General features: G+C 37.3%; 1 protein-coding gene across 3 annotated transcripts in view; it reads right to left on the minus strand.

The window, feature by feature from the left end:
- Positions 1-23,139, minus strand: part of COL11A1 (collagen type XI alpha 1 chain) — a 269,505-nt gene that overhangs the window by 97,702 nt on the left and 148,664 nt on the right. For all 3 annotated transcript variants that reach the window (XM_087930269.1, XM_087930270.1, XM_087930268.1), the window contains 6 exons: positions 21,879-21,986; positions 18,954-19,007; positions 16,588-16,641; positions 11,385-11,429; positions 10,307-10,360; positions 10,163-10,207 (listed from right to left, as the gene is read on the minus strand). In XM_087930269.1, the coding sequence (XP_087786395.1) occupies positions 10,163-10,207; positions 10,307-10,360; positions 11,385-11,429; positions 16,588-16,641; positions 18,954-19,007; positions 21,879-21,986 (360 nt within the window). The remainder of the gene's footprint in view (positions 1-10,162; positions 10,208-10,306; positions 10,361-11,384; positions 11,430-16,587; positions 16,642-18,953; positions 19,008-21,878; positions 21,987-23,139) is intronic.

The following is a 23,139-nucleotide window of genomic DNA, read 5'->3' on the forward strand; positions in this document are numbered from 1 at the left end:
CCACTAGTTATCATAAGTGGGAACTTACCTGGCTTACTGGGATTGGACTGGTTCCATTCCCTAGGCCTCCAAGTAACTGGAATAAATGCAGATACCCCCCACAACTTGCAGCAACATCTTGTTGACTATTCAGAAGTTTTCAATGACAAACTGGGCTGCTACAATGGCACTCCTATTTCCCTTAACCTGGATCCTAATGTTGCTCCTATACACCTCAAACCACGTAGAGTGCCATTGGCATTACATGCTAAAGTGGATGCCCAGCTTGACAAATTGATTTCGCAAGGGGTTTTAGAGCCAATTGACTTTGCTAAATGGGAAACTCCCATTGTAATACCTTTGAAAAGAGATGGCTCCATAAGAATTTGTTCTGACTTCAAGTTCATGATAAACAAGGGTCTCCAACCAAACGCTTATCCTGTGCCTATCATACAGCACCTGCTCCATTCCCTGGGAAAAAGCTCCATTTTTACCAAGCTGGATATGACTCAAGCATACCAGCAATTCCCAGTGGACAATGAGATAGCAGAGGCCCAAACAATCATTACGCGTAGGGGAGCTTTCAAATGTAAGTGCTTATAATTCGGTGTCAGCGTTGCCCCTGGCATATTCCAATCCATTATGGAACATTTGTTATACAATATCAAGGGTGTCATCCCATACTTCGATGACATCCTCATTGCTACTGACAACCCACAGGAACATTTGGAAAGATTACAAAAAGTTCTCCAGTGTTTTAAACAGGCTGGGCTAAAATTAAACAGGAAAAAAATGTATCCTTGCAGTTTCACAGATAGATTTCCTTGGATATCATATTGACCACACGGGAATTCACCCTGTAGAATCCAAAGTACGGGCCATCCAGGAGGCCCCGGTCCCTCAGAACAAGACTGAGTTACAAGCCTTTTTAGGACTACTTAACTTTTACAGCTCTTTCCTGCCCCACAACGCCACTGTAGCAGAACCATTGCATAGACTATTAGACTCTAAGACGCAGTGGCATTGGGGATCCAAGGAACAGGGCTTCTTCTCTGCAGTAAAATCCCTCCTCACTTCAACCAAAGTATTCATTCAGTTTAGCAATGCTCTTCCCCTTATTTTAGTTTGCGATGCATCCCCTTATGGGATTGAGGCAGTCCTAGGTCATAAATTGCCAAATAGCCAGGAAGCCCCTATAGCTTATTTCTCTAGAACACTCTCCAAGTCTGAGCGCAACTACAGCCAAATAGATAAAGAGGCATTGGCTGCGGTGGCCTCAGTCAAAAGTTTCCATGAATACCTCTATGGACAACAGTTTGAGCTCATCATGGACCACCAACCTTTGTTAGGCATCCTGGCAGGGGACAAGCCCAGCCCACAAATCCTCTCCCCAAGAATGACCTGATGGACAATCTTCCTAGCCACTCTCAGCTATAAGTTGACTTACAGGCCTGGCAAAGATGTGGCTCATGCTGATGCCCTAAGCAGGTGCCCTTTACCCCTTCTGGTCACTGATCCTGTCCCTTCAGCCTCTGTGTTCTTGCTGGAAGATCTGCATTTGCCTCTTACAGCCAATGACATCACCTATGCCACCACCAGAGACATACAACTGTCTAAAGTCATGGACTGGGTGCGAAGGGGGTGGCCCAGGGCCTGCCCCACCAGCTGCCTCTTCTGGGGAGTGGGAAGATACCAAAATACCATGATCTAGAATACATGTGAACCTGGCAGGCCCCATGCAAGGGAAAAACTTCTTAATTGTGGTAGATTTATTTTCAAAGTGGGTAGAGCTGGTCCTCTTCCAATCAACCACTTCAGATTCTGTAAGCAGAGCTTTAGACAAAATTTTCACTTCCCATGGGTACCCTGACACTCTGGTTTCAGATAACGGGCCCCAATTCGCCTCATCCACTTTTGAATTGTTCCTGGCCCAAAGAGGAATCAGACATGCCCTAGTTTCCCCATCTCATCCAGCCTCCAATGGCCTTGCAGAAAGAGCTGTAAGATCTACAAAAGACTCCCTGGGGAGAATGACGGAAGGGGACTGGTCTATCAGGGTAGCCCAGTACCTACTTACCCAACACACCACGCCAAGCACAGCCACCAACCTCACCCCTGCCAAACTATTAATGGGAAGGAGACTTCGCACAACCCTAAACAGGTGGCACCATAATTATGCCCCCAGGGCGCCCCTTGACTCATCCGGCAAGGCAAGGGAATTTAGGCTTGGGGACCCGGTCTACTCCCAAAATTACGTAGGGAATCCCTTATGGTTGCCTGAGTAGGTTGAGCAGAAAACAGGCCCCAAATCATACAGTGTAAGGTTGACGGATAGACAATTATGGCGCCGACATGTGGACCAGCTAAGAAGTCGTTGGAGTGCCCCAACAGGTCCAGCCCATAGGGAAACTGAGGCCACGGAGTCTGAATGGAGCAATACCAAGGCCCCTATCTGACCAACTCCTGACCAGTGATCTCTCGCGGAGGACTTACCTGGGGAAGCTATGACACCAACCAGAGACCACTCGCCGGTGTTCAGAGAGGTTCCGGCAACACCAGAAGACCTTCCATGGCCAGCCAAGAATGCTCAGAGAAGAGAGCTGACACCACCCCGAGGGGAGAACACCAGTCCGGCAACAGATCCTCCCACATAGCAGCCAATGGCAGAACTAAGGTGTTCAGAGCGAGTAAGGCATCGCCTTGCCCATCTGAGGTATTATGCTTGCGCAGAGCCAGGGGGAAGGAGTATTGCAACCAGCAAGTCCTCACTCCGGTCTGCAGTTTAAGGGGGAGCCGGAGAAACCCCTGATTGGCTGGACCATTTAACAGCTCTGTATAAAAGGAGCTGTCAAATGGGATCAGTTGTCTCTCTTTCTCTCAGCTGCTGCCACGAGCCGCGGCTAGCCACAGCTGAGTTACAAGTTAGCAATAAAGTCTGTTAAGCTTTATATTGCCTCCACCTCTTCTAAGCGTGCCAAACCCAAAAACTATTCTCTTACATCCCAAGCTATCACATTTAATTATTTGCTCATTTCAAAAAGAATCAAGCTAATTCCTATTTGATGAAATAATATTTATCCAAAATACAATAGCTCCTCATTTTGTTACCTCTTCATCTATACTGATAATTTTATTGAGGACTACATACAAATGTGCAATAGTACAAAAAATGTAACAGAACTATTTTTAATGGAAAAATATTAGAGAAATAGAAACCAATTTATGAAAAGACATTATTTCAAAATTTAATTATCTATTTTTTTCTTCTCTCTCCCATTTCAATGTTTTGGCATAACTTTTATTCTTCTCTTTATTCATATTTACTCAGTTTTCTTCTTTGAATAATTACCAAATAGGAAAAACATGATTCAGTAGATAAGACGTCCTCAATTTAGTGTTTTCTAATTTAATATCTTTCTAATGCAACCTTGGCAGCTTTAAGATTTTGGTTGGGGAATTCTGGGAGTTGAGGTCCACATATCTTAAAGTTTGTCAAGGTTGAGAAACATTGTTTTAATGGGTTGGACTTCCCTAATGGGTTGGAGCTTCCATAATGGGTTGGAACTTCCATAATTTTTGGCCATGTTGCTACTGTGGAAGTTGAAATTCAATATATTGGGATGGTATTGTGTTACTGAAGATTCCTGTAATAAAAAGAGATCTTTGACAAACTAGATATTCCATTTCAATTTTTTTCTGAATAGTCTTCTTTCTTCTTAAATATGTACTTGTTTATTTGCTATATCAAAAGTAGAAAAATATTTGTGCACACAAGCATGCTTAAATTTTGGGTTTCATCTAAGAGATATAACAGTGTAAAAAGTGTGCCCTTGTCCTAAACTGAGAAGAAAATTGAATTCTGGGTAAATTTGATGCTGTTTTGACACATATCCACTGACAAATACTACAAGTGATTTATTGTCCTCTACTGTTTATTCTTTTTGAGCGATACTGTGTAAAATAAATACTTCAAAAATCTAGGATATTAATAGAGTTTTTTATTGACAAAACTTTCTGTTGATAGTGTGTATTCACTTGACTACATGAAAAAGATTATTATACATTATTATTTATGTGTGGATGTGTATTGGTAGAGATGGTATGTTACTTCAATGCTGAGATATTATCAAAGCAACAAACACAAGTTGGATCTATGAATTGCTGCCCTCATACCTGTTTGGAAGGGTTAAAAACTTGATTTCACACATTTCAGTGATGTACAACCTGAGCACATACAGTATATGCACTGTACCTCTCTCCCTCCCTTGTTTACTTTGGACAAATTGTGCAAACATCTGTCTTTCTGGAGAAGGCTAGATTTTTGTCCTTTCACTTTGTCTCTTCAGATCGTTCCAATCATTTCCATCCCCTCAACACATTCACTCTTCTTTCATATACATCTTTTGCAATTCATTCTTATTCATTATCTCTATAAGACTATTTCAACACACTATCTTCATATTGGACACTCCTTTTTATATCTACCCATCCATCCATTTATTCTTACATTTTAATTTACTTATGTTTTTAATTAACTACTTTTAAGTGCATTGAACTTATTTTTATGTTTCTCTTACGTAGTCAACTCTTATTTTCACATTACAAATTGGACAAAAGAATACCCTTCAATATGTTAAAATGGTTGAGGCAAGTGACTGCATTGATTGTTTACTTAAAAATTGAAGGTAGCATTTGTTCTCTCTGTCTCCCTGTTAGATTGCAAGCAATCAGCCTGTAGAAAATGGAATTTAATACCTAACAATTGAACAAAAAAGTGCTTCAAATTTCAAGAATTATAAGCAGGTCTAAGCGGGCATTCAAGGACAGAGATCTCTGATAAGTAGGTCTATATATTGTAAACACATCTGCCAAGCTCCTGTCTGAAGAAATGCACCACTTCATCAACATACATTTAGGTTAATTTGTGGCCAAAGACCACAAATATCAAATATCAAACGTGTGCAGTACAATAGAGTCCAATTGTGTCAGGTAGAAACAAAGGAAAACTAGGAAATTAAATAATTACTAAAATCAGATTTCTTCTTTCTTTCTTTTTAATGGTTGAGGCATGTGATTGCATTGATTGTTTACTTAAAAGTGAAGGTAGCATTTGTTCCTTCTGTCTCCCTGTTAGATTGCAAGCAATCTCCCCGTGAAAAATGAAATGTAATACCTAACAGTTGAAAAAAAGTGCTTCAAAATAGATCATGAAGTGTATGTCTCTGTCAGAAATGAGATGATTAGGCATGGCTCTGCAGAACATGATAGACAAACAAAGAAGCAGTCTCTGGAGCAGAAGGGAGGTCTCAAACGCTATCTTAGAGAAAAACTGATGACAACATACAGAGTCCAGACCTTTGAGGGGTGTAATAAAATAAAATAAAAACCCAATTTGGTTGTTGCATAGTGGCAGACATAACAGAAACATACACAGGCCTTGATGCTTTCTCAAGGCCGTTCGGGATTGAGCACAGAAGGAAAGTAGCCTTAAATAGCCTTAAATACGTCCAAATGTCAAGTGGGATTATTGCAGTAGCAAAACTATAAAACTACTACTAGCCTTATAGTGAATTCCTCCCTCAAAAGAAGATGAATAAAGATCCCCTTGAAGTCACCTACCTGAGCCCACATGTAACAAGCCTTGCTCCTGTTGTGTGCAAATTTGCTAAGTACAGTGAAATGTAAAATTTCTCACTTGTGGAGTCTCACAGATTGAAACTGTGAAGTTGGGTGCTTTTGGGCAAAGTTTCAGATTGTATATGGGCAGCAATTGTCAGGCTTGTGTGGAAAAGCACCTGTTTGCTTATTCTATAAGCTAGAAATATAGGTTAATATTAAAACGGGAGAAAATTCAGTCTAATTGGTACTGAATGAGTTTCTGAGACATTTGTAGATTTCATGATTTCTTGGGACCCATTCAAGGTATGAAGTTCCTTGAAAGAGATGGCACCAGTGATGAAAAGCATCTTGATTAAATTTGCTTTTGGTTTAAAAAAACATTGCATTTTGGTTCTGCTGGCAATAGCTGTCCAGAATAAAAGGTCTAAGCAGAGGTGGTATTCAACAGGTTCTGACTAATTCTGGAGAACCAGTAGTGGAAATTTTGAGTAGTTCAGAGAACTGGCAAATACCACCTCTGACTGGAGATTTCACAGTATTCTTCTCCTGCTATGCCCACCAAGCCATGCCCACAGAACCAGAAGTAAAAAAAATTGAATCCCACCACTGGGTGTAGGGCAGAGATAATGTTACAAAACCCTCACTAAGCAGAAACATTGTCCCTGAGAAATTTTAGAAGCAACAGTCTGAATAACAATGGGATCTCTTGATCCCATTGAGTGAGATCTGGATAGCTGAGGAAGGTCTAGGAAGCAAACAGGTGAGAGAGAACAAATCTTGTTAAGCATTTGAACAGTCCTCCTTTCTGGTAATTTGGCGTTACAGTTTTCATCCAAACTTCAAAATCAACGATAAAGTGGGAATAAAAGTTAGAAAATCCCACCCTCCAATGCTGCATCTCCTCAAAATTTAGAAAGGAGGGAATGTATTAAGAAACTAGAGTTCAGCTTGAGGAGAAGGCCCACCTATATGGAAGTGCTACAGTTCCTCAGAAAATGCAATGCAGGCAGTTCAAGGAACATTTTTTTTTTATTTCAGCATATTGATTGCTTTAGTGAAGCCAGTCAAGTATAATTCTTCAGAATAAATTACCAGGCCATCCAAATAAATTCTATCAGATAAGTGTCTAACCTGACATGAAAAATATTATTACTAAACTTCATTAAGGCTGAAGGAGCAATGATTAAATGACAGAATATAATCCTGTGTTCAAATATTCTGTAATACATGTTTAAAGGCAATGAAATATTTGTTCAAATTAGTTTTTAGGATCCACTAAAATTCAATTTAGTCAAAAAATGAAGCCATTTAAAAAGTTTAGAAATGGAAGGAAGGGGGAAGTGATCTCTAATAGTAATAGTATTCAGAATGAAAAAATCGTTAACCACGCTTTAAAAATAATCTTTCTTTTGACAAAAAATGTGGGAGTACTGGCATTTACCAAGACTCTGACTTCCTAGAACCAAGTTATAGTCTATTGACATGATCTTTGGGATGGGATGGTTCATAAGTTTTCTTTCTCCTCAAACTGTACTTGGCTGCTTAGGCAAAGGAAAGTGATAGCAAGGGAAGGGAGTGCTCAGATTCTGCAAATAATTTTAAGTTTCTGAAAAATCACATCTAATGTCTTCTGGGTCTCAGTGGAAAAGTAGATTAGCAATCTGAAGAAAGCCAAACAAAGAAGTAAAGATTTTTAATGACCAGAAATCAGCCCTGCCTTCTTTGCAAACATAGAAATCACTGATGGCAGACTCTTACAATTATTGTAAAAAATCTGCTATTAATGGTTTCTACTGTTACTGCCAGGTCTACTGGGTGAATGAACAGTGGCAAAGTCTATATTTTTTTTTATCAAGGATTGGAGGTTTATTACAAAACCCAGTGTGAAGAGTATTAAAATCAAATATTGATACCCAACCTGATCTAATTGTTGGATGCATAATCAAACTCCTGAGAAAGCAGAGGTGGCTGTCTTACATACTACTTAAGAAGCCAGGACTGAGATGATTAGGACATTTGCTTGCAAAATGCCCCTTTGTTCCGTATGTAGCATTTAGTAAATACCTCAGAGCATAAAGATTTCTCTGTAAATTGCCTCCATCATTCTTCTTATACAGCAAGGGGTGTCAAACTGGAGGACCTCAGGCCAGATGCTCCATGAAGGGAAAAAAATGTTGTGAAATGTCATGTGGGTGATGGCCACGTGACACCGCAAGTTTGACACCTGTGCTCTAGTTCATTCACTTTGTTACACATTCTTACCCAGAACTCATTCCTGGTTCTTTCAGTTTCACAATGCAATTTCTGTCAACTATACATTCTATTTCATACATACAATCTAGAGGACGCCAATGAATATTTTCTGACCACAGTATATTTCAGCCCTTTTGTTTGAATTAAGTCTACAACTTCATTATGCTCATCAGCTCCATTTCATAAGATTAGGCTTCATCTTTATTTAGACCTGTATATCCCTCACTTTTTCTCACAAACATTTTTTCTTTTCTTTCTTTCCCTATAATATAAACAGATCTGATTAACAAATTTCGTCCTCTTATAGTTCAAGTCATGTTTCTTTGTATGCCTCAGCTGTAAATATATTATTTCTGCACAAAATAATAATAAAATAATGTATAAACAGATAACATCATTTTCTGATATAATATAACCTAAACCTTTTTATTTGAGACCACGTTAGCCAAAGATATCGGGAGCTGGCCCAAAACATCTGGACAATACAAAGCTCAGGAAAGGCTGACACAAGCACATTGTTTGAGTTGTCCGGCCCTATAAATCCATTACATACATAAATAAATTTTTGGGTAGTGCATCAACTATTCTCTGTCTCATCTATTACCTTCCCAGCAAATGTCAACAAGGATCATAAAATACGGAGATTATGACAAAGACTATAAAACTTCACAACATGCTGAAAAGTGCCTTACGAGGTAGACACCATATTTTAAATAGACTTGTCTAATATATTCTCTGTGTAAATAAAAAGCTTTCCAGACCTTGGTGGTTAACAATCTTTTTTGTCAAATAGTCTTTTAGCAGAAGGGTGATGTTTACCTTTGGGTATTACTGTAAAATCATGCCCATTTCATTTTATGATTAAAATATATATTTCTGGAAAATCTTATATTGTTTTTCTACCACTCAAACAGGATGCAGTCAATTGAATACAGAATGGATGGAAGAAAAAGCTGTGATCATTTCATTGTTGTTTTTTGTAAATGCTCAGCCTGCCAGCTGGAGCCTGCACTAGAGCATTGGAAGATAAACAGGGTGATAAAATTAATTCTGGAAGAAGTATTTCAATGGACCCTATAAATTTAAACGGCAAGGGATGAACCAGATCCATGTTTGACATAGGCCTCCTTTGCCCTCTTTTGTTCTGGTTCACCTATAGGCAGACACCGGGAAAATGAAAGACATTCAAGAGGCTTCTATGAGCAAGCTCGGAAGGGCAATCTTGTTGGCAAGTGAAATTTTAAGGAGCTTCACTCAAATCAATTTCTTGGATGGATGGAACTCAGAACAAGCTTTTTCCATTTTCATTTTCAGAAAATTTTATAGGACGTAGCTAATGATTCAAGCTACAGATCCCAAAACACATTCTCAAATCTCAAACCAACTTAACAATCTATTTAAAATTGGATGACATGGACAAGAATTATTGGGGAGATGCAAAAGAATAAAGAAGTAGCATTGGAGGAATAAAGTTGCACCTCTTACTCCACTATTCAAATGTTCCATCTGACATTCTGTTTTTGAAGCTTCAGGCAAGCCTTCCTCAACTCTGGCAATCACCCGATTCCGGGAGTAACTCCCAAAATTCCTTAGCCATCATTGATAATGTGGTATATTCTGTGAACTGAAGTCTAAAGGGCACTAAGCTGAGAAATTCTCTATGTCACAACATTTTTCAGGAAAAAAAGACTACAGCTTAGAAATTTGTCTATAGAGATAGGACTATTAGTCCTCATATGTTGGGTTCTTCACTCAGCAACGTATTTATGTGCAATCTTTGGAAAGTTCCCAAACTCATCCCAACATCTGGAAATATGTTCATTTCGGCAAATTGGTGTGTTTCCATTTGTGAATTGCAATCTAAACAAATTTCTCAATCATCCATCTCTAATTGCCGCTGCTACCTTTTGCAACATCTGGCTATGATGAAAGACACAATAGACACTGGCATAGCAATAAGCCATAAATCTCTTCTATGGTGGCACAATTCTTGCCTTTCAATAATCCCATGGGGAAGAATCCACTCAGCAGAAAGGAAGCTAGGGTTTCAGATCCAATACAAGGGATCTGAAAAATGTCCCAAAAGTGCCCGCTTCTTTTGCTTTTCTAAAAGCAGATGTGAATACATCCCACTCACACAATTTCCCTCATTCACCACAATGGGGAGAAAAATCCTCCTGCAAATCGTCCGTTCTGTGAGATATAGTGCTACTCAAATTGGTGTCACAGGCAGCACACAATAATTTGGGAATACTTGAGAAATACTGAGCCCAGAAAAAGGAAAATGAAATAGACATTATTCTTTGCCTACCCTTTCACCAGACGGACCAGGTGGGCCATCACCCCCAGCAGTGCCCTGGGGAAAAAAACACAATTTATTTAAAAATGAGTTGGGCGTTTGCCCCAAGACAAAAAGCTAAACTCAGAATTCGTTACTGAATTCTGTCAAAATTACCTTTGGTCCGGGTTTTCCAGTTGGACCTCTTGCACCTCTCGATCCACGTGGTCCCTGGTAAATGGGAGAAAATATGTAATTAGTATTTTTATTGAGCATTGTTGCATGGGAGAATATAAAGGGCTATATAATATAAAATACACCATAGGGTTGCATGTTGAGTCCCTTACTTTATACTCTTTATGTGCATGACTGCATTCCCACTCACACTAGTAATACTATTACTAAATTTGCAGATGATACAACAGTGGTGGGACTCATCTCCGGGGGATGGGGGGAGAATGACTCTGCCTACCAAGATGAGGTGGACCAGTTGCTTTTGTGGTGTGGAGACAATAACTTGGTCCTGAACCCCAATAAAACCAAGGAGCTTATAGTGGACTATGGAAGGAACAGATCACACATCCAGCCCTTGTTTATCAATGGAGACAGAGTGGAGCAAGTGGTTAGTTTTAAGTTTCTGAGTGTTACCATAAAAGAGGACCTGACCTGGGGTGCTCACATTGCAGCACTGGTCAAAAGGGCCCAGCAGAGATTATACTACCTGAGGCTTCTCAGAAAACAACAACTGAATGAAAAACTGCTGGTGACCTTCTACCATTGCACCATAGAGGGTATCTTAACTTACTGCATCTCTGTATGGTTTGCCAATTGCACAGTGGCAGATAGGACAGCACTCGAGAGGGTTAACATCATTGGTTGCCCTCTCCCCTCTTTGGAAGAGCTTGATAGCTCCCGCTGCCTTAAGAAAGTTCAAAACATTCTCAAAGATCCATCTCATCCTGGGAACCCTTTTTTTGAACTATTACCATCTGGCAAATGGTACAGGATAATAAAAAAGGGCAAATAGGCTGAAAAACAGCTTCTATCCAGGGAAATAACTCTATTGAATTCTGCTGTATAGTACACTGAAGATGGTATTTAATTTCGTTGTTCAGTGTGCAATGACAATAAAGTAAACTAAATAAACACCACAGTTTCTGACCACAGTGTGGATAGCAAGAAAAAAATGCATGCAATAATATCAAGGACTAATAATGCTATTAAACAGAGAGCCAAAAAAAATATATCAACTTACTGTGGGTCCTCTTTGTCCTCTTGGACCTGGTTTGCCATGTAATCCCTGTCAACCAAAATTCATGCAAATTAATCGGGGCTTTGGGGCAGATTATTTATTTACTTTATTTACTACGCTGCTACAACCAAAAAGTTACTCACCAGCCCATTTTAGAAAGTACAAGTTAAAACAACCAAGGTAAACAAATAAAATAAAAACACAATAGCATAACCACAATACGGACCCTTAAAAATAAAGGAAAGATGGCAAGATAGTTCACGAGAAAACTCTCTAAAATAGCTCAATCTTCCTGGAAAGAGGTTTTGCCACTTTGAAAAAGAAAAACAGAACTGTAATAATTCAGAAACTGGCTAGCAAAACTATCTCCTTTGCCTTTATATTTTAATAAACAACATGTATTTTCATACTCTGATGGTAGTTTGTCCTTATTTCTTTTGTTATCAGATAAAAAGTTTTGTTGAAGCTGTTCTTAATATTCTCTTTAGCTTCCTTTTTTCCTGTCCTATTAACTATTATTCTTGGCTGCTCAATTTGTTTATTTGAAAGATCTTCCTTTAGGAGGAATCATTTAAATCTCACACCTCCACCTGAAATTCAAACCACATGAATTTTCACTCTTTCTTTCTCCAATGGGTACTGAATATATTACTGAAATGGCCAAATATGCCATTACGATAAAGAAAGAAATTCAGACCTTACTGCCTATGCGCTCTCATGGGTAAGAGCCTTTAAAATGCTTCTCCATAAACTGCTCTGGCCTCGCTTCCCTTGATATTCGTTTCAATGAAGCCAGCAAAGAACTTCATCAAAGGCAGTGCGTGATCTTCCTTCTCTCAGTATTGATTGGGAGTGCCTTAAATGAGTTGTGCAGGGTTGCCAATCCTTCTTTCATTTCAGCAAAACAGACAGCTACTTCAAAGCCCCTTCCTTTGCTACAATCCATTAAGGCTTCTCTTCTGAGAGGCCTCTTTTAATCAAGACCATGACTGAAAGTCCACAGAGTAAGCAAGCTGAACTGTGTTAGATCCATCTTCCAGGAGCAGAAGAAAATATGTGCATGTCTACAGGTAGTCCTCGACTTACGACCACAACTGAGCCCAAATTTTCTTTCGCTAAATGAGACCTTTGCTAAGTCAATTTTGTCCCAATTGTTAAATGATTCTGGCTTCCCCAAATGGACTTTGTTTGTCAGAAGGCCCCCAAAGGTGACTCTGGGACACTGCAACAGTCATATAAATATGAGCCATTTGCCAACCATCTGAATTTTTATTACGTTGATCACTGAGATGCTACAATGGTCATAAAGCATTTTTTCAGTGGTGGTGTAACAGTCACCAAATGAACTGTTGTTAAGTTGAACGCCTACCTGTATAGGTGTGTGTGAAGAAAGGGCACCAGCAGAATTTAAGGAAGCAGAAATACTGACAATTGCAAATGAAAAGTGCCCCAACTCTTAACCTGAAAAATCCCACCGCCATAGATAGAGCTCAGCTGGTAGGATGTATTTTTTGTATAACTGATAACGTATCACAATAAGGACAAAGATGGATATCGGGGTTGTGAATGCTATTAATACATTTGTTCCATGCTATGCAAATAGCAGCGGTGGGGAAACTTCCCAGAGCAACTTCTGGATTTGGAGGGGGGGGCACTCCCCCCCTCGTAGTGCCAGCATAAATTGCTCATCTGAATCCAGCATTTGCATTTCAAAAGAAGTCTCTCCCCCTCCTCCCGCTCCTTTGAAGTGCAGGGCCTTTAAAATGCATGAAGCAGCTTCAGAAATACAGTCCGTTGTGGCAAGGAAAAACAAGTTCAGCCTCAGCTGACCTCTCCCCATTTGCCTAGCCCCATATTTTGCTTAGCTGCTCTGTGGCTTCCATTTGCATAATAAGAAATTAGCACATTAACTGTATTCATAGAACTGACGTCTATTTCAATCTTGACTGTGATTATTTTGTCAGAACCAAGGCACCAATCTGGCTCTTAGCAGGATGTAAACCTCTATTCAGCGAAGCATACAATGCTACCATTGTAATTAATAAAAGTTTCTAATTTTAACTTTAAAAAGTACCTTGGTGATTATGCTGAGTCTGTAAATCCTTGCAGGAGAGACAGACTAATAAAAGTAGCCCAGCAGGCAAGATATTTGAGCCAAAGATTCAATCTGTAGTTTCTTTCTTTCCTGAGTTTCCACTCAGTGAAAAAAATTGTTATCCATTTAGATATATAGCCAAATGAAGGCCATTGTCCTTGATTTTCAAATAACTGATCTAACCACAACTCAAAACACTCTGCTTTTACTTGATTGATTCAAATGTGCACTTCCTCTCCTTATGAGGATCTATTTCTTAAAATCATGTGGATTTAAGCTCTGCATGTCTGTAGTGTAGAGGGAGATGTTTGCCATGAGTTACATGACATCACAATGCATGTAATGTCGGTGTGATTTCTATAAGATGCTTATGGGGAGGAGATCTGGTCTGGTCTATGTGTCTATCTATCTATCTATCTATCTATCTATCTATCTATCTATCTATCTATCTATCATCTATCTAGTCATCCATGCATATACCTACCTACTACCTACCTATCTACTCTATTTATCTATCTACTCTATCTATCTTTATGTACTGTATATGCATACATGAATATATGTATGTACTGTATGTAGCTATCTCTCTGTGTAAAATGAAATATAGCAACCAATATACAGAATAAGAATGACATTTGAAGAAAGTAAAAATATATCCAAAAAAAAAAAGTTAATATAGTGCTAGCTCAGTCTTTTAACATTATTATATCTAGCAATATAAGCCATCTATTGCTCCATCTTCTCAGCCTTACTAGTGGAACAATATGTATATAATATATTTAGTTTCTTGATATTCTATTATGTAGGTACCTTAGAGGATTAAATATAGATAGGAAGCAGGGAGTGGCTATTCTATCCAAGTTAATTACAGTTTGAATATTAGTGTTAAAAAGTAATTATTTTACTTTTTCTTCAAAATTAAATATAAAATTGGAAACAAAACGAAAAATAATGAAGAAAGAGTATACATCAAAATCCTAGTTTCATAATGAAGGTTTCAGTCTTAAGCTACATATATATAATAACATGTTGGAGATTTTAGAATCAAGTGTGTGTGTTTGTGTGTGTGTGTGTGTTTGTGTGTACACACACAAGAGGAATATGGATATATGTGTTCCATCAGAAAATTAATGGTTGGGTTTCCTGTCAGTTTGAAAATGAATAAGGAAAAAGAAGACAAAACCCCTACTACCATTAAGGGGGAAGGGAGAGAAAGTCCTCAAAACTTCATCAACTTGTGTGACGTAGCCTCGTCTACTTTAAATTTCTCAATCTCTCCTCAGAAAGTTACATGTAACCCTTGACAACAAAACAGTTGCCCAGTTCTACCTTAAATTATAACTGAGAAATTTAATCTAGTGATAAATCGTAAAAAGGAGAGACTGGAGTTTCTTCCTACTCCCTTCTCTTCCTTCCCTATACTCCGTCTGCCTTTATTACTAGATTTGTTACAAGAATAGGCATGTGCTAGATGCTTTTAAATTTGAACACTTTTATTACCCTTTGCATATACATGATATAACATTTATACGTCTTTGAAGGATTAAGAGAATTCCATGTGGAGAAGGGAACCCCATTCTCCTAAAGATTAATTGTGCAAGCAATTAGGAATTCATGAGTCCCCTTTAGTTATAAATATCATTTTGCCAATTTATGTGGCAAGCAGTCCTCATATGGAACTCTGTATCTAGACATTTAAAGTGATGAATTTCATTCCCATTAAATAAAATAAAATGATAGGCAGATTAATGCCATGCATTACTTCAGTCTCACTTAATGGCACACTAAGCTACCATGAAGTATAACTGTCAGCCCGTCTTTCCCCTTTGATGACTTTCGTGCAGCTCTATCACAAGCAATCAGCTACATCCAGCTGAGCTTTATGGCTACCGATGCTGTGAATTTTCGGCAATTCGCTTAGTTGGCATTATGAATGTATTCACCATCTTCAACTAAAGAGCAAAGTCTTGATATCTTATCTGTTTAAAAATGTTTTCTTTAGAGGCTTATTCTATTTTTGAGCTGCAGACAAGTTGGCTTTTCAATGATAACATGGGGAGGGGGGAGGGGTTATTTCCCCAAAGCACATTATGAACATTAGTCTTCAGAAGAGCAATTTCTTACAGTCTCAGCATGGGAATTGAATTTTCAAACTCCATAATTATGAGCTGTGGTGGCGCAGTGGTTAGAGTGCAGTAGTGTAGGCTCACTGTTCACTCCAGGAGTTCGATTCTGAATGGCTCAAGGTGGACCCATCCTTCCATCCTTCTTTCAGTAAAATGAGGACCCAGGTTGTCAGGGGCAAGATGCCGACTCTGTAAACCGCTTAGAGAAGGCTGTGAAGCACTGTGAAGCGGTATATAGGTCTAAGTGCTACTGCTTATTGCTATCTACAAATGTTCTTTGCATTTTATATATTTAATGATATACTCAGTTTGGCCATCCACTTATACTTTCATCTGCTTCAACTCCAGGGTCCTTCTATCAAACAATAACACCTTATTTGAACTCAGTGTCATGCCGTCTCACTGGCAGCACCTGAAACACTATGTCCCAACCCTCTAAATTGGCTTTTTGATCTGGCTATATTTCTCTAGGCATTTGGGTCACATGGTTAGGTGACTTCTAATAGATTTGTTGCTTATTCTTGCAAGCTGGGGTACCTCATGAGTCTTTCTGTGTTTTAATTCGCCCAAAGACATTTGTATGCAATGGCCAGGTATATCAAACATACCAATCAATTAATCAATCAATCTTTTCACTAGATAGGTAGAGAAGGAACAAAAATAATCCTGATTGTCTACGCTTGTGTACTCTGTCCAACCAGTGTTGTGACATCTCATTAAGCAGTATCTTTTAATGGGGAGCTGCATTTGTGTATAGTAGGATTTCACGTTGCTTAAATTGCAGCCATAATGGATATGTACCACATTGATTTTTATTTTAAAAGCCTTGATAATCCTGAACTGCTATCATTTCATTTTTTTTCCTTTACTTTGAGCAACATCCAACATAGAAAATGTTATAATATTGTACATTCCAATCTGTTCAATGTTCCCAAATTCATATTCCATATATTCATAACTTTATAGGTAAAATGCTGTGACTTACCCTTCCTCCTTTCTCACCATTAGAACCTGGAAATCCAGGAAACCCAGTAGATCCCTGCACAAAAAAATACAAATGTACTTTTAATCGATATAAATATCTAGCAAACCTTTCACATTGTATACTTTCGATAGATTATAATATTGTATCCTGAAGGTGATAACATTTTTGATGAAACATTCTACTGTCCATTCAATTACAAAAAAAAAAAAATTAAACTAAACCCACTGTTTTTAATAGCAAATGCATTCCACAGAGCTCAGACTGTTTTTCCCTGTTTCATACTTGGGAGGCCACTGAAAGGATAGCATGGTAGAATATAGAATGCTGTCCTATATCAAGTCAAGCTATTCGTCAATTTATTCAATATCTCCATTACTGTTCTCCAGATTTTGAGACAGAAATGTCTTATCCTCCTACTTGATCATTTCAAAGATTTAATCTGGAACTTCCAGATGTAAACCACTTTTTATTATGAACTATATTTAAGTAACACAACATATAGTATATTATTTAAGTCATACAATCCAAACATAAAAAAATATTAACAGTTTTCAGTTACTTACCATAATTGTTCAAGTCCAGAATGCAGTAAAGAATTAACAGTAAACTTATATATTTATTTTGAAAACAATGACATATCAAGCCACCATTCATGGAAAGAAGACACAGGAGTAGGGGTAGGAGTAGATGTGTGACATTACAATAATTTGAATATAAAGCACAGCATACTTAACATATAAATAAGTTAAGTATACATAAATACACACACAGGAAACAGAGAACAAATGTCCCCATAATATTATATCATGGATTTTAATTTCATAATTGATTTAGCTTTACTGGAATTGTTAGAAAACTAATGTCTACAGAAAGGGGCAAGTGATGGAATATGTGTATGACACTGTGACACAAGTAAAAAAAAGTGGTGTATTTGCATATATCATGGTGGTTAGGGATGGACACCTACTGGAGCAAATATATTATCCATCTATATTATCATATTTTATAGTTTATTGTGAGTGCTTTTTTAAGAAATAAAAAAAAAGATTTTAAATGTTCTATAATATAATTTGAATGTGAATAATATCTTAATTTCAATATATTGTATTACTTTAGGTACAGATATTGAAGGGAAGTGTACATACTATGTTTGTATATATACACACATATACATACATCAATATGTGTGTATGTATACACACACATATACAAACATATATGCGTGTGTATATATGTGTGTGTGTGTGTGTGTATATCTATCTATACACACACATACATAAACATATATACATACATATACATATATATATGAACACAGACACACTTATAGTACATATACATTTAAATTCACTTATACCTACATAATACTACATAAATACCACAAACTTAAAAATGGTACCTAATATATAATGTACTGCTTTGCTACTTTTGACTTCATTTTTATGACTATTTTGTTTATGGTTTTCAGTCAGTTTGAGTCAGATTTGACTCCTTACAACTAGTAAAAAATACCACACAAGCTTCCTATTGTTGCATAATTATTTGAAGTCAGACTCAGTCATAATGGTGAAATTAATATGGTATCATTTAGACCAGAACATCAATAAAAATGTCTCAATAGTGATAGCTTTACAAGGAAAAATGTCTTTAAGGTGTCATTGCCATAATTGTAAGCACAGCTGACCACTCCACTGATATTTTTATCACATGACATTTGTATCAATAATAGTAATGGATTATAAGCAGTTTGCTTCCATAATGGGTAGACAGATGTTATTTAATGAAAGAAACTTAACTGGGTTTGAATGTGGAATTAATCGGGAAAATTAATAAAGAATATTTTTGCTCAGAAATTCATGCAAAATGTTCTACTCATATGAAATGTGATATTTTCCTACCATTAAAAACTTTGTATTATTTGATTTCTACATTTGAATATAGAAAAAAAATATTCCAAGGAAATCAGAATAGATTCAGACTGATAAAATAACACTAAGTCATACTGAACAGGAACTGAATTTGTATACCATTTCCAAATCCTCATAGAAGACAAGGCAGAAGAAAGATTGGTAGAAAAGCAGAACTTTGAGAAAATTTTAACTCAACAATTTCCAGCCTGGAAAATAGTAGTGGGGGGTTATGCAATCTTATTCTGGATTCCTTAATATGTTACTGAGATAAACTACTGGAAGACTTTTTTATTGCATCAATAATTTTTTTTATTATTGTTACTCAAGTCAAGTGTGAATCAATTATAAGTAACAAACTCATATACATTCATTCACCTAAACAAATGTGCATGCACTATTAAATCTTAAATTACAAATTACATAAATCTTAAATTACCAATGATGTAGAAAATTTACCTTAGGGCCTTGTCTTCCTGGATACCCTGGCAAACCAGGAACACCAAGTTTACCCTATAATTAAAAAAACAAACATTAATTTTATGTACTTTTTCCAAATATCTTCATATTGTAACCAGCATTTATATATAGTCATTATACTTATTGATTTGTAGCTGTTTGGATATGTCCATCTAGTCATAGATTAATCTATTTCTCTGTCTGTTTGTCCATCTATCCCATAGATACTGAATTTGTGAGGATCAGAGAAGACATTTATGAAAGATGGAATACATGAGACCTGCTCAGAGTAAGCTATAGAGGAAGAAAGGGTGGTTTTGGAGCATTTCAACATAAACAGCATGCAGGAAAACACCAGGATAAAGATATTTAAGAAGATTTATTAAGGAACATTCCTCAAAATAAACAAAGTTTACTATATGAACTAGATCAGCTGACAATACCCAAGAGAAAAATCAACAAAGGTAGTTTACTGGGACTGACCAAGCTTTATCAAACATCACAGAACTGGATGAAAACTGTAAAGTTTGGAGACATCACACAAAATGAGACATTGTGCCAGCTGGGCTTCTCCTTTGATTCTTCTGAAGTTCAAACCATGTATAATTAGATAGATTTCAAGGTGGCTTGTGTGTGTGGGTTGTGTGTGTGCATTATGTGAATGTGTGTGTATGTGTAAGAGAGAGAAACAGACAGACAGACAGAAAGTGAAAGAAAGAGCACAGTACTTAAATCTTTTAAATCTGAAAACACACATTAAAAGTTGTAATCCTGCATTTGCTTCCATTATCCCAGGGCTCCATATAAAATAAGAACAATAAATAGCACTGGAGATATTATAAATATTCTATATTTTGACCTTCCTTAAATGTTTGAATATTTGCCTCTTTTTTTAAAAAAAATATTGCATCAGTTATGACTATACTGTTTGTGAGTGCTGGGAATAGGATGGTAATACATTGGATAAGTAAAATCTGAATTAGAATATGTCTCAGTGTTTGTGGGAGAGTGGGGTGGTATGTTAGTATCTTCAGCCAAAGTAATATGAATGTATTAGAAATCAGAATTTCAAATAGAAACGTCATTGCTCAAAAACAATAGTTCATCAATAAAGCTATTCTCAACAATGGAAGGAGAGTTAGTGATCCTTGAAGGTAAGGGTGGTAACCTTTCAGGCACCTAGGAAGCACACTTAACAGTCCTGGAGATGACCACAATAGGAGGAGAAATATGCAAAATGAACATGGCCATTTAACCTCACGTGAATTGGGCTATCTTTTCTGGGTTCAGGTAGCAGGAATTTGGTCACAAGCTCTTTTTCAAAATGACATCAAGTTTGGTTTTCTGAGCTTCCTTCTTCAAAAGGAATTTCACTCATGTAAACATTTGCAAAATTGCGCTAACTCTAAGATATTTTTTTCTGCCCACACTCCTTTCGGTCGAATTCTATATCTATCATAATACTTCTCTATCAAAGTAACACAATAGGAATTAATTTAGCTTGTGGGAGAAAGTGATGTTCATATTCCTGTGTTTTATGGAATTGGAATTTAATGAGAACTTAGTGATAACTTTCCAATTATGCTACCACTTATCCATAATTATAATAGTGGCGTTCTTTATTCATGACCTTTTTAACAGCTGGCAAGATGTCTTGAAACATTATAAGGATCATTAATTCCAAATAGCTCCCAACAGTTAAGTGAAGCTGAAAGGAATATTCTGGAATGAATGATCTGACTTTGAAAGTATTTTTATGACAGCTTATAAAGCTCTATAGCATCAAATTATAACCTTCCTTTCTCTTTTTTACATAGAAAGGGAATCACCTGGGGAGAGTCATTCGAAAGATTTTTATAAACAAGCCTGTCTTTGATCAGACCACCGATGCAATCAAGCAGAAATGTAGTTGAATAAAAGGCTATCTACACACCAAGCAGAGAGAAAGGACACCTGGAAGTGATTTGGGAAAAGTGAAAGAATTTGCCTAAATGTACAGACATTAGATACAGAAACACAATCCAGGAATAGTCAATTAAGGGACTATTTCAGAAAGTGAAACAAAATATCGAGGAGACAAATTACTCTTGGTCCATAGCTCTACATTGTGGTTCGTTTCTTTCCTTGATAAGAAACTCTGGTTTGAAATGAGAGATTTGGTTTTCCACTTTCCACTTTCCACTGGCATAACAGTCATCATATAAAAATGTGTTTTTTTCACCCAGGGAAAAAAGGGACTCATGTGATATAGGTTCTCATAACTCCAGTTTTGGTCACCACATTATAAAAAAGATATTGAGATGCTAGAAAAAGTACAGAGAAGAGCAACCAGGATGATTAGGGGACTGGAGACTAAAACATATGAAGAACGGTTACATGAACTGGGAGTGGCTAGTCTAGTGAAGAGAAGGACCAGGGGAGACATGATAGCAGTCTTCCAGTATTTGAGGGGCTGCCACAGAGAGGAAGGAGTCAAGCTATTTTCTAAAGTGCCTACAGGTCAGACAAGGAATAATGGATGGAAACTGAACAAGGAGAGATTTAACCTGGAAATGAGGAGAAACTTTCTGACAGTGAGAACAATCAACCAATGGAACAGCTTGCCCTCGGAAGTTGTGGGAGTTCCATCACTTGAGACTTTCAAGAGAGATTGGACTGCCATTTGTCAGAAATGGTGTAGAGCCTCCTGCTTGGGCGGGGGATTGGACTAGACGATCTACGAGGTCCCTTCCTACTCTGATTATCTGTTATCTGTTATAACGCCAAATATATGCCAGATCTGAGATCCCCACATCATCTACATACATGTTTCAAACATGACATAAATGTTTCCATATGTCTTTTATGCTTCAATTATTTCTGTCACATTCTTGCTAGTATAGTGCTGGATTAATTCTCATAATAGAAATATGAAACTTTACTCACCTTTTCTCCAGCTTGGCCAGGGCCACCGGAGTCTCCTGTGGGACCTGCACGACCTTTGGGACCTTCAGGGCCATCTTCTCCTCGAGGACCAAGAGAACCAACTTCACCCTTAAAAATATTGAGTAAATAAAACAATAAAAGTTAACCACCTGTCTCCACAATAAAAAAAAAACCACAATCCTGAACACTAATTTTTTAAAGCCCACCTACTGGATTCTCTCAAATTAAGTTCCTCCTAAAGCTTTCTAAAGACAATAGCTCGGGAGCCACCCCAGAAAGCAAAACAGTTGGCATACCTTTCTTTCTTTTCTATAACTTGATTAATCAGCATCCTCATTAGTTGTTCTAGCTAAAATCAGAAAGGTTGATGCTATTAATTAGAGCCAACTGTGATACAGGAAGAAATCCTCATTCAGTTTTTTCTTTTTTATTGCAGATGCCTCAAGATTTATTGTCTGAGCTATGGTGGCACATTGGTTAGAATGCAGTATTGCAGACTAATTCTGCTTGGTTGCCAGGAGTTCAGTTCTGATCATCTCAAGGTTGAGTTAGCCTTCCATCCTTCCAAGGTCAGTAAAATGAAGCTCCAGATTGTTGAGGGCAATATGCTGACTCTGTAAACCACTTAGAGATGGCTGAAAAGCGCTATGAAGCAGCATGTAAGTTTAAGTGCTATTGCTATTAATCTTGACAGTGGTTTCAATCTATTTTGAATAAATTTAATACATATTATTCAAACTTGATCCATTTTAAAAATCACCTTGATGATCCATTTTATACCAATAAATACATAAATACAGATAGCATAGAAAATGTTCTTGCTCAATAGTATCAACTGCATGCAACTTGGTAAAATATCAGCTTCTGTACTACATTGAGACACAGCTTCTGTACTACATTAACAATATTGAATAAAATAAAATAAATTGCTTTATTTTATTATAAAGTTTTTGGAGGTTTTGAGATTTTCATAAGATGACACTACCATTGTAAGAAGAAGCAACAAGTAATCTGAGATCTGTCAGAAGAGTACAAAATCTGACACATTCATACCAATAACGAGAATCATAAATCATAAATGTCTGGAGAATATTAAAAGCAATGCTTATGCAGGAGTAGCATACAGGAATGTGTGTACAATGATTCCATTACTGTGAGTTGTCAATTTATAATTTAAATTACTTTAAGGTTACCTTCCAGCCAAGGTGAGACAATGTGGAACAATTAAACAGTAAATACCGGTATTAATCAAAATTCAATG

The sequence above is a fragment of the Pseudonaja textilis genome, chromosome 3 (assembly GCF_049901715.1).
Source record: "Pseudonaja textilis isolate UNSWEBS1 chromosome 3, rPseTex1.2, whole genome shotgun sequence".
Taxonomy (NCBI): Eukaryota; Metazoa; Chordata; class Lepidosauria; order Squamata; family Elapidae; genus Pseudonaja; species Pseudonaja textilis.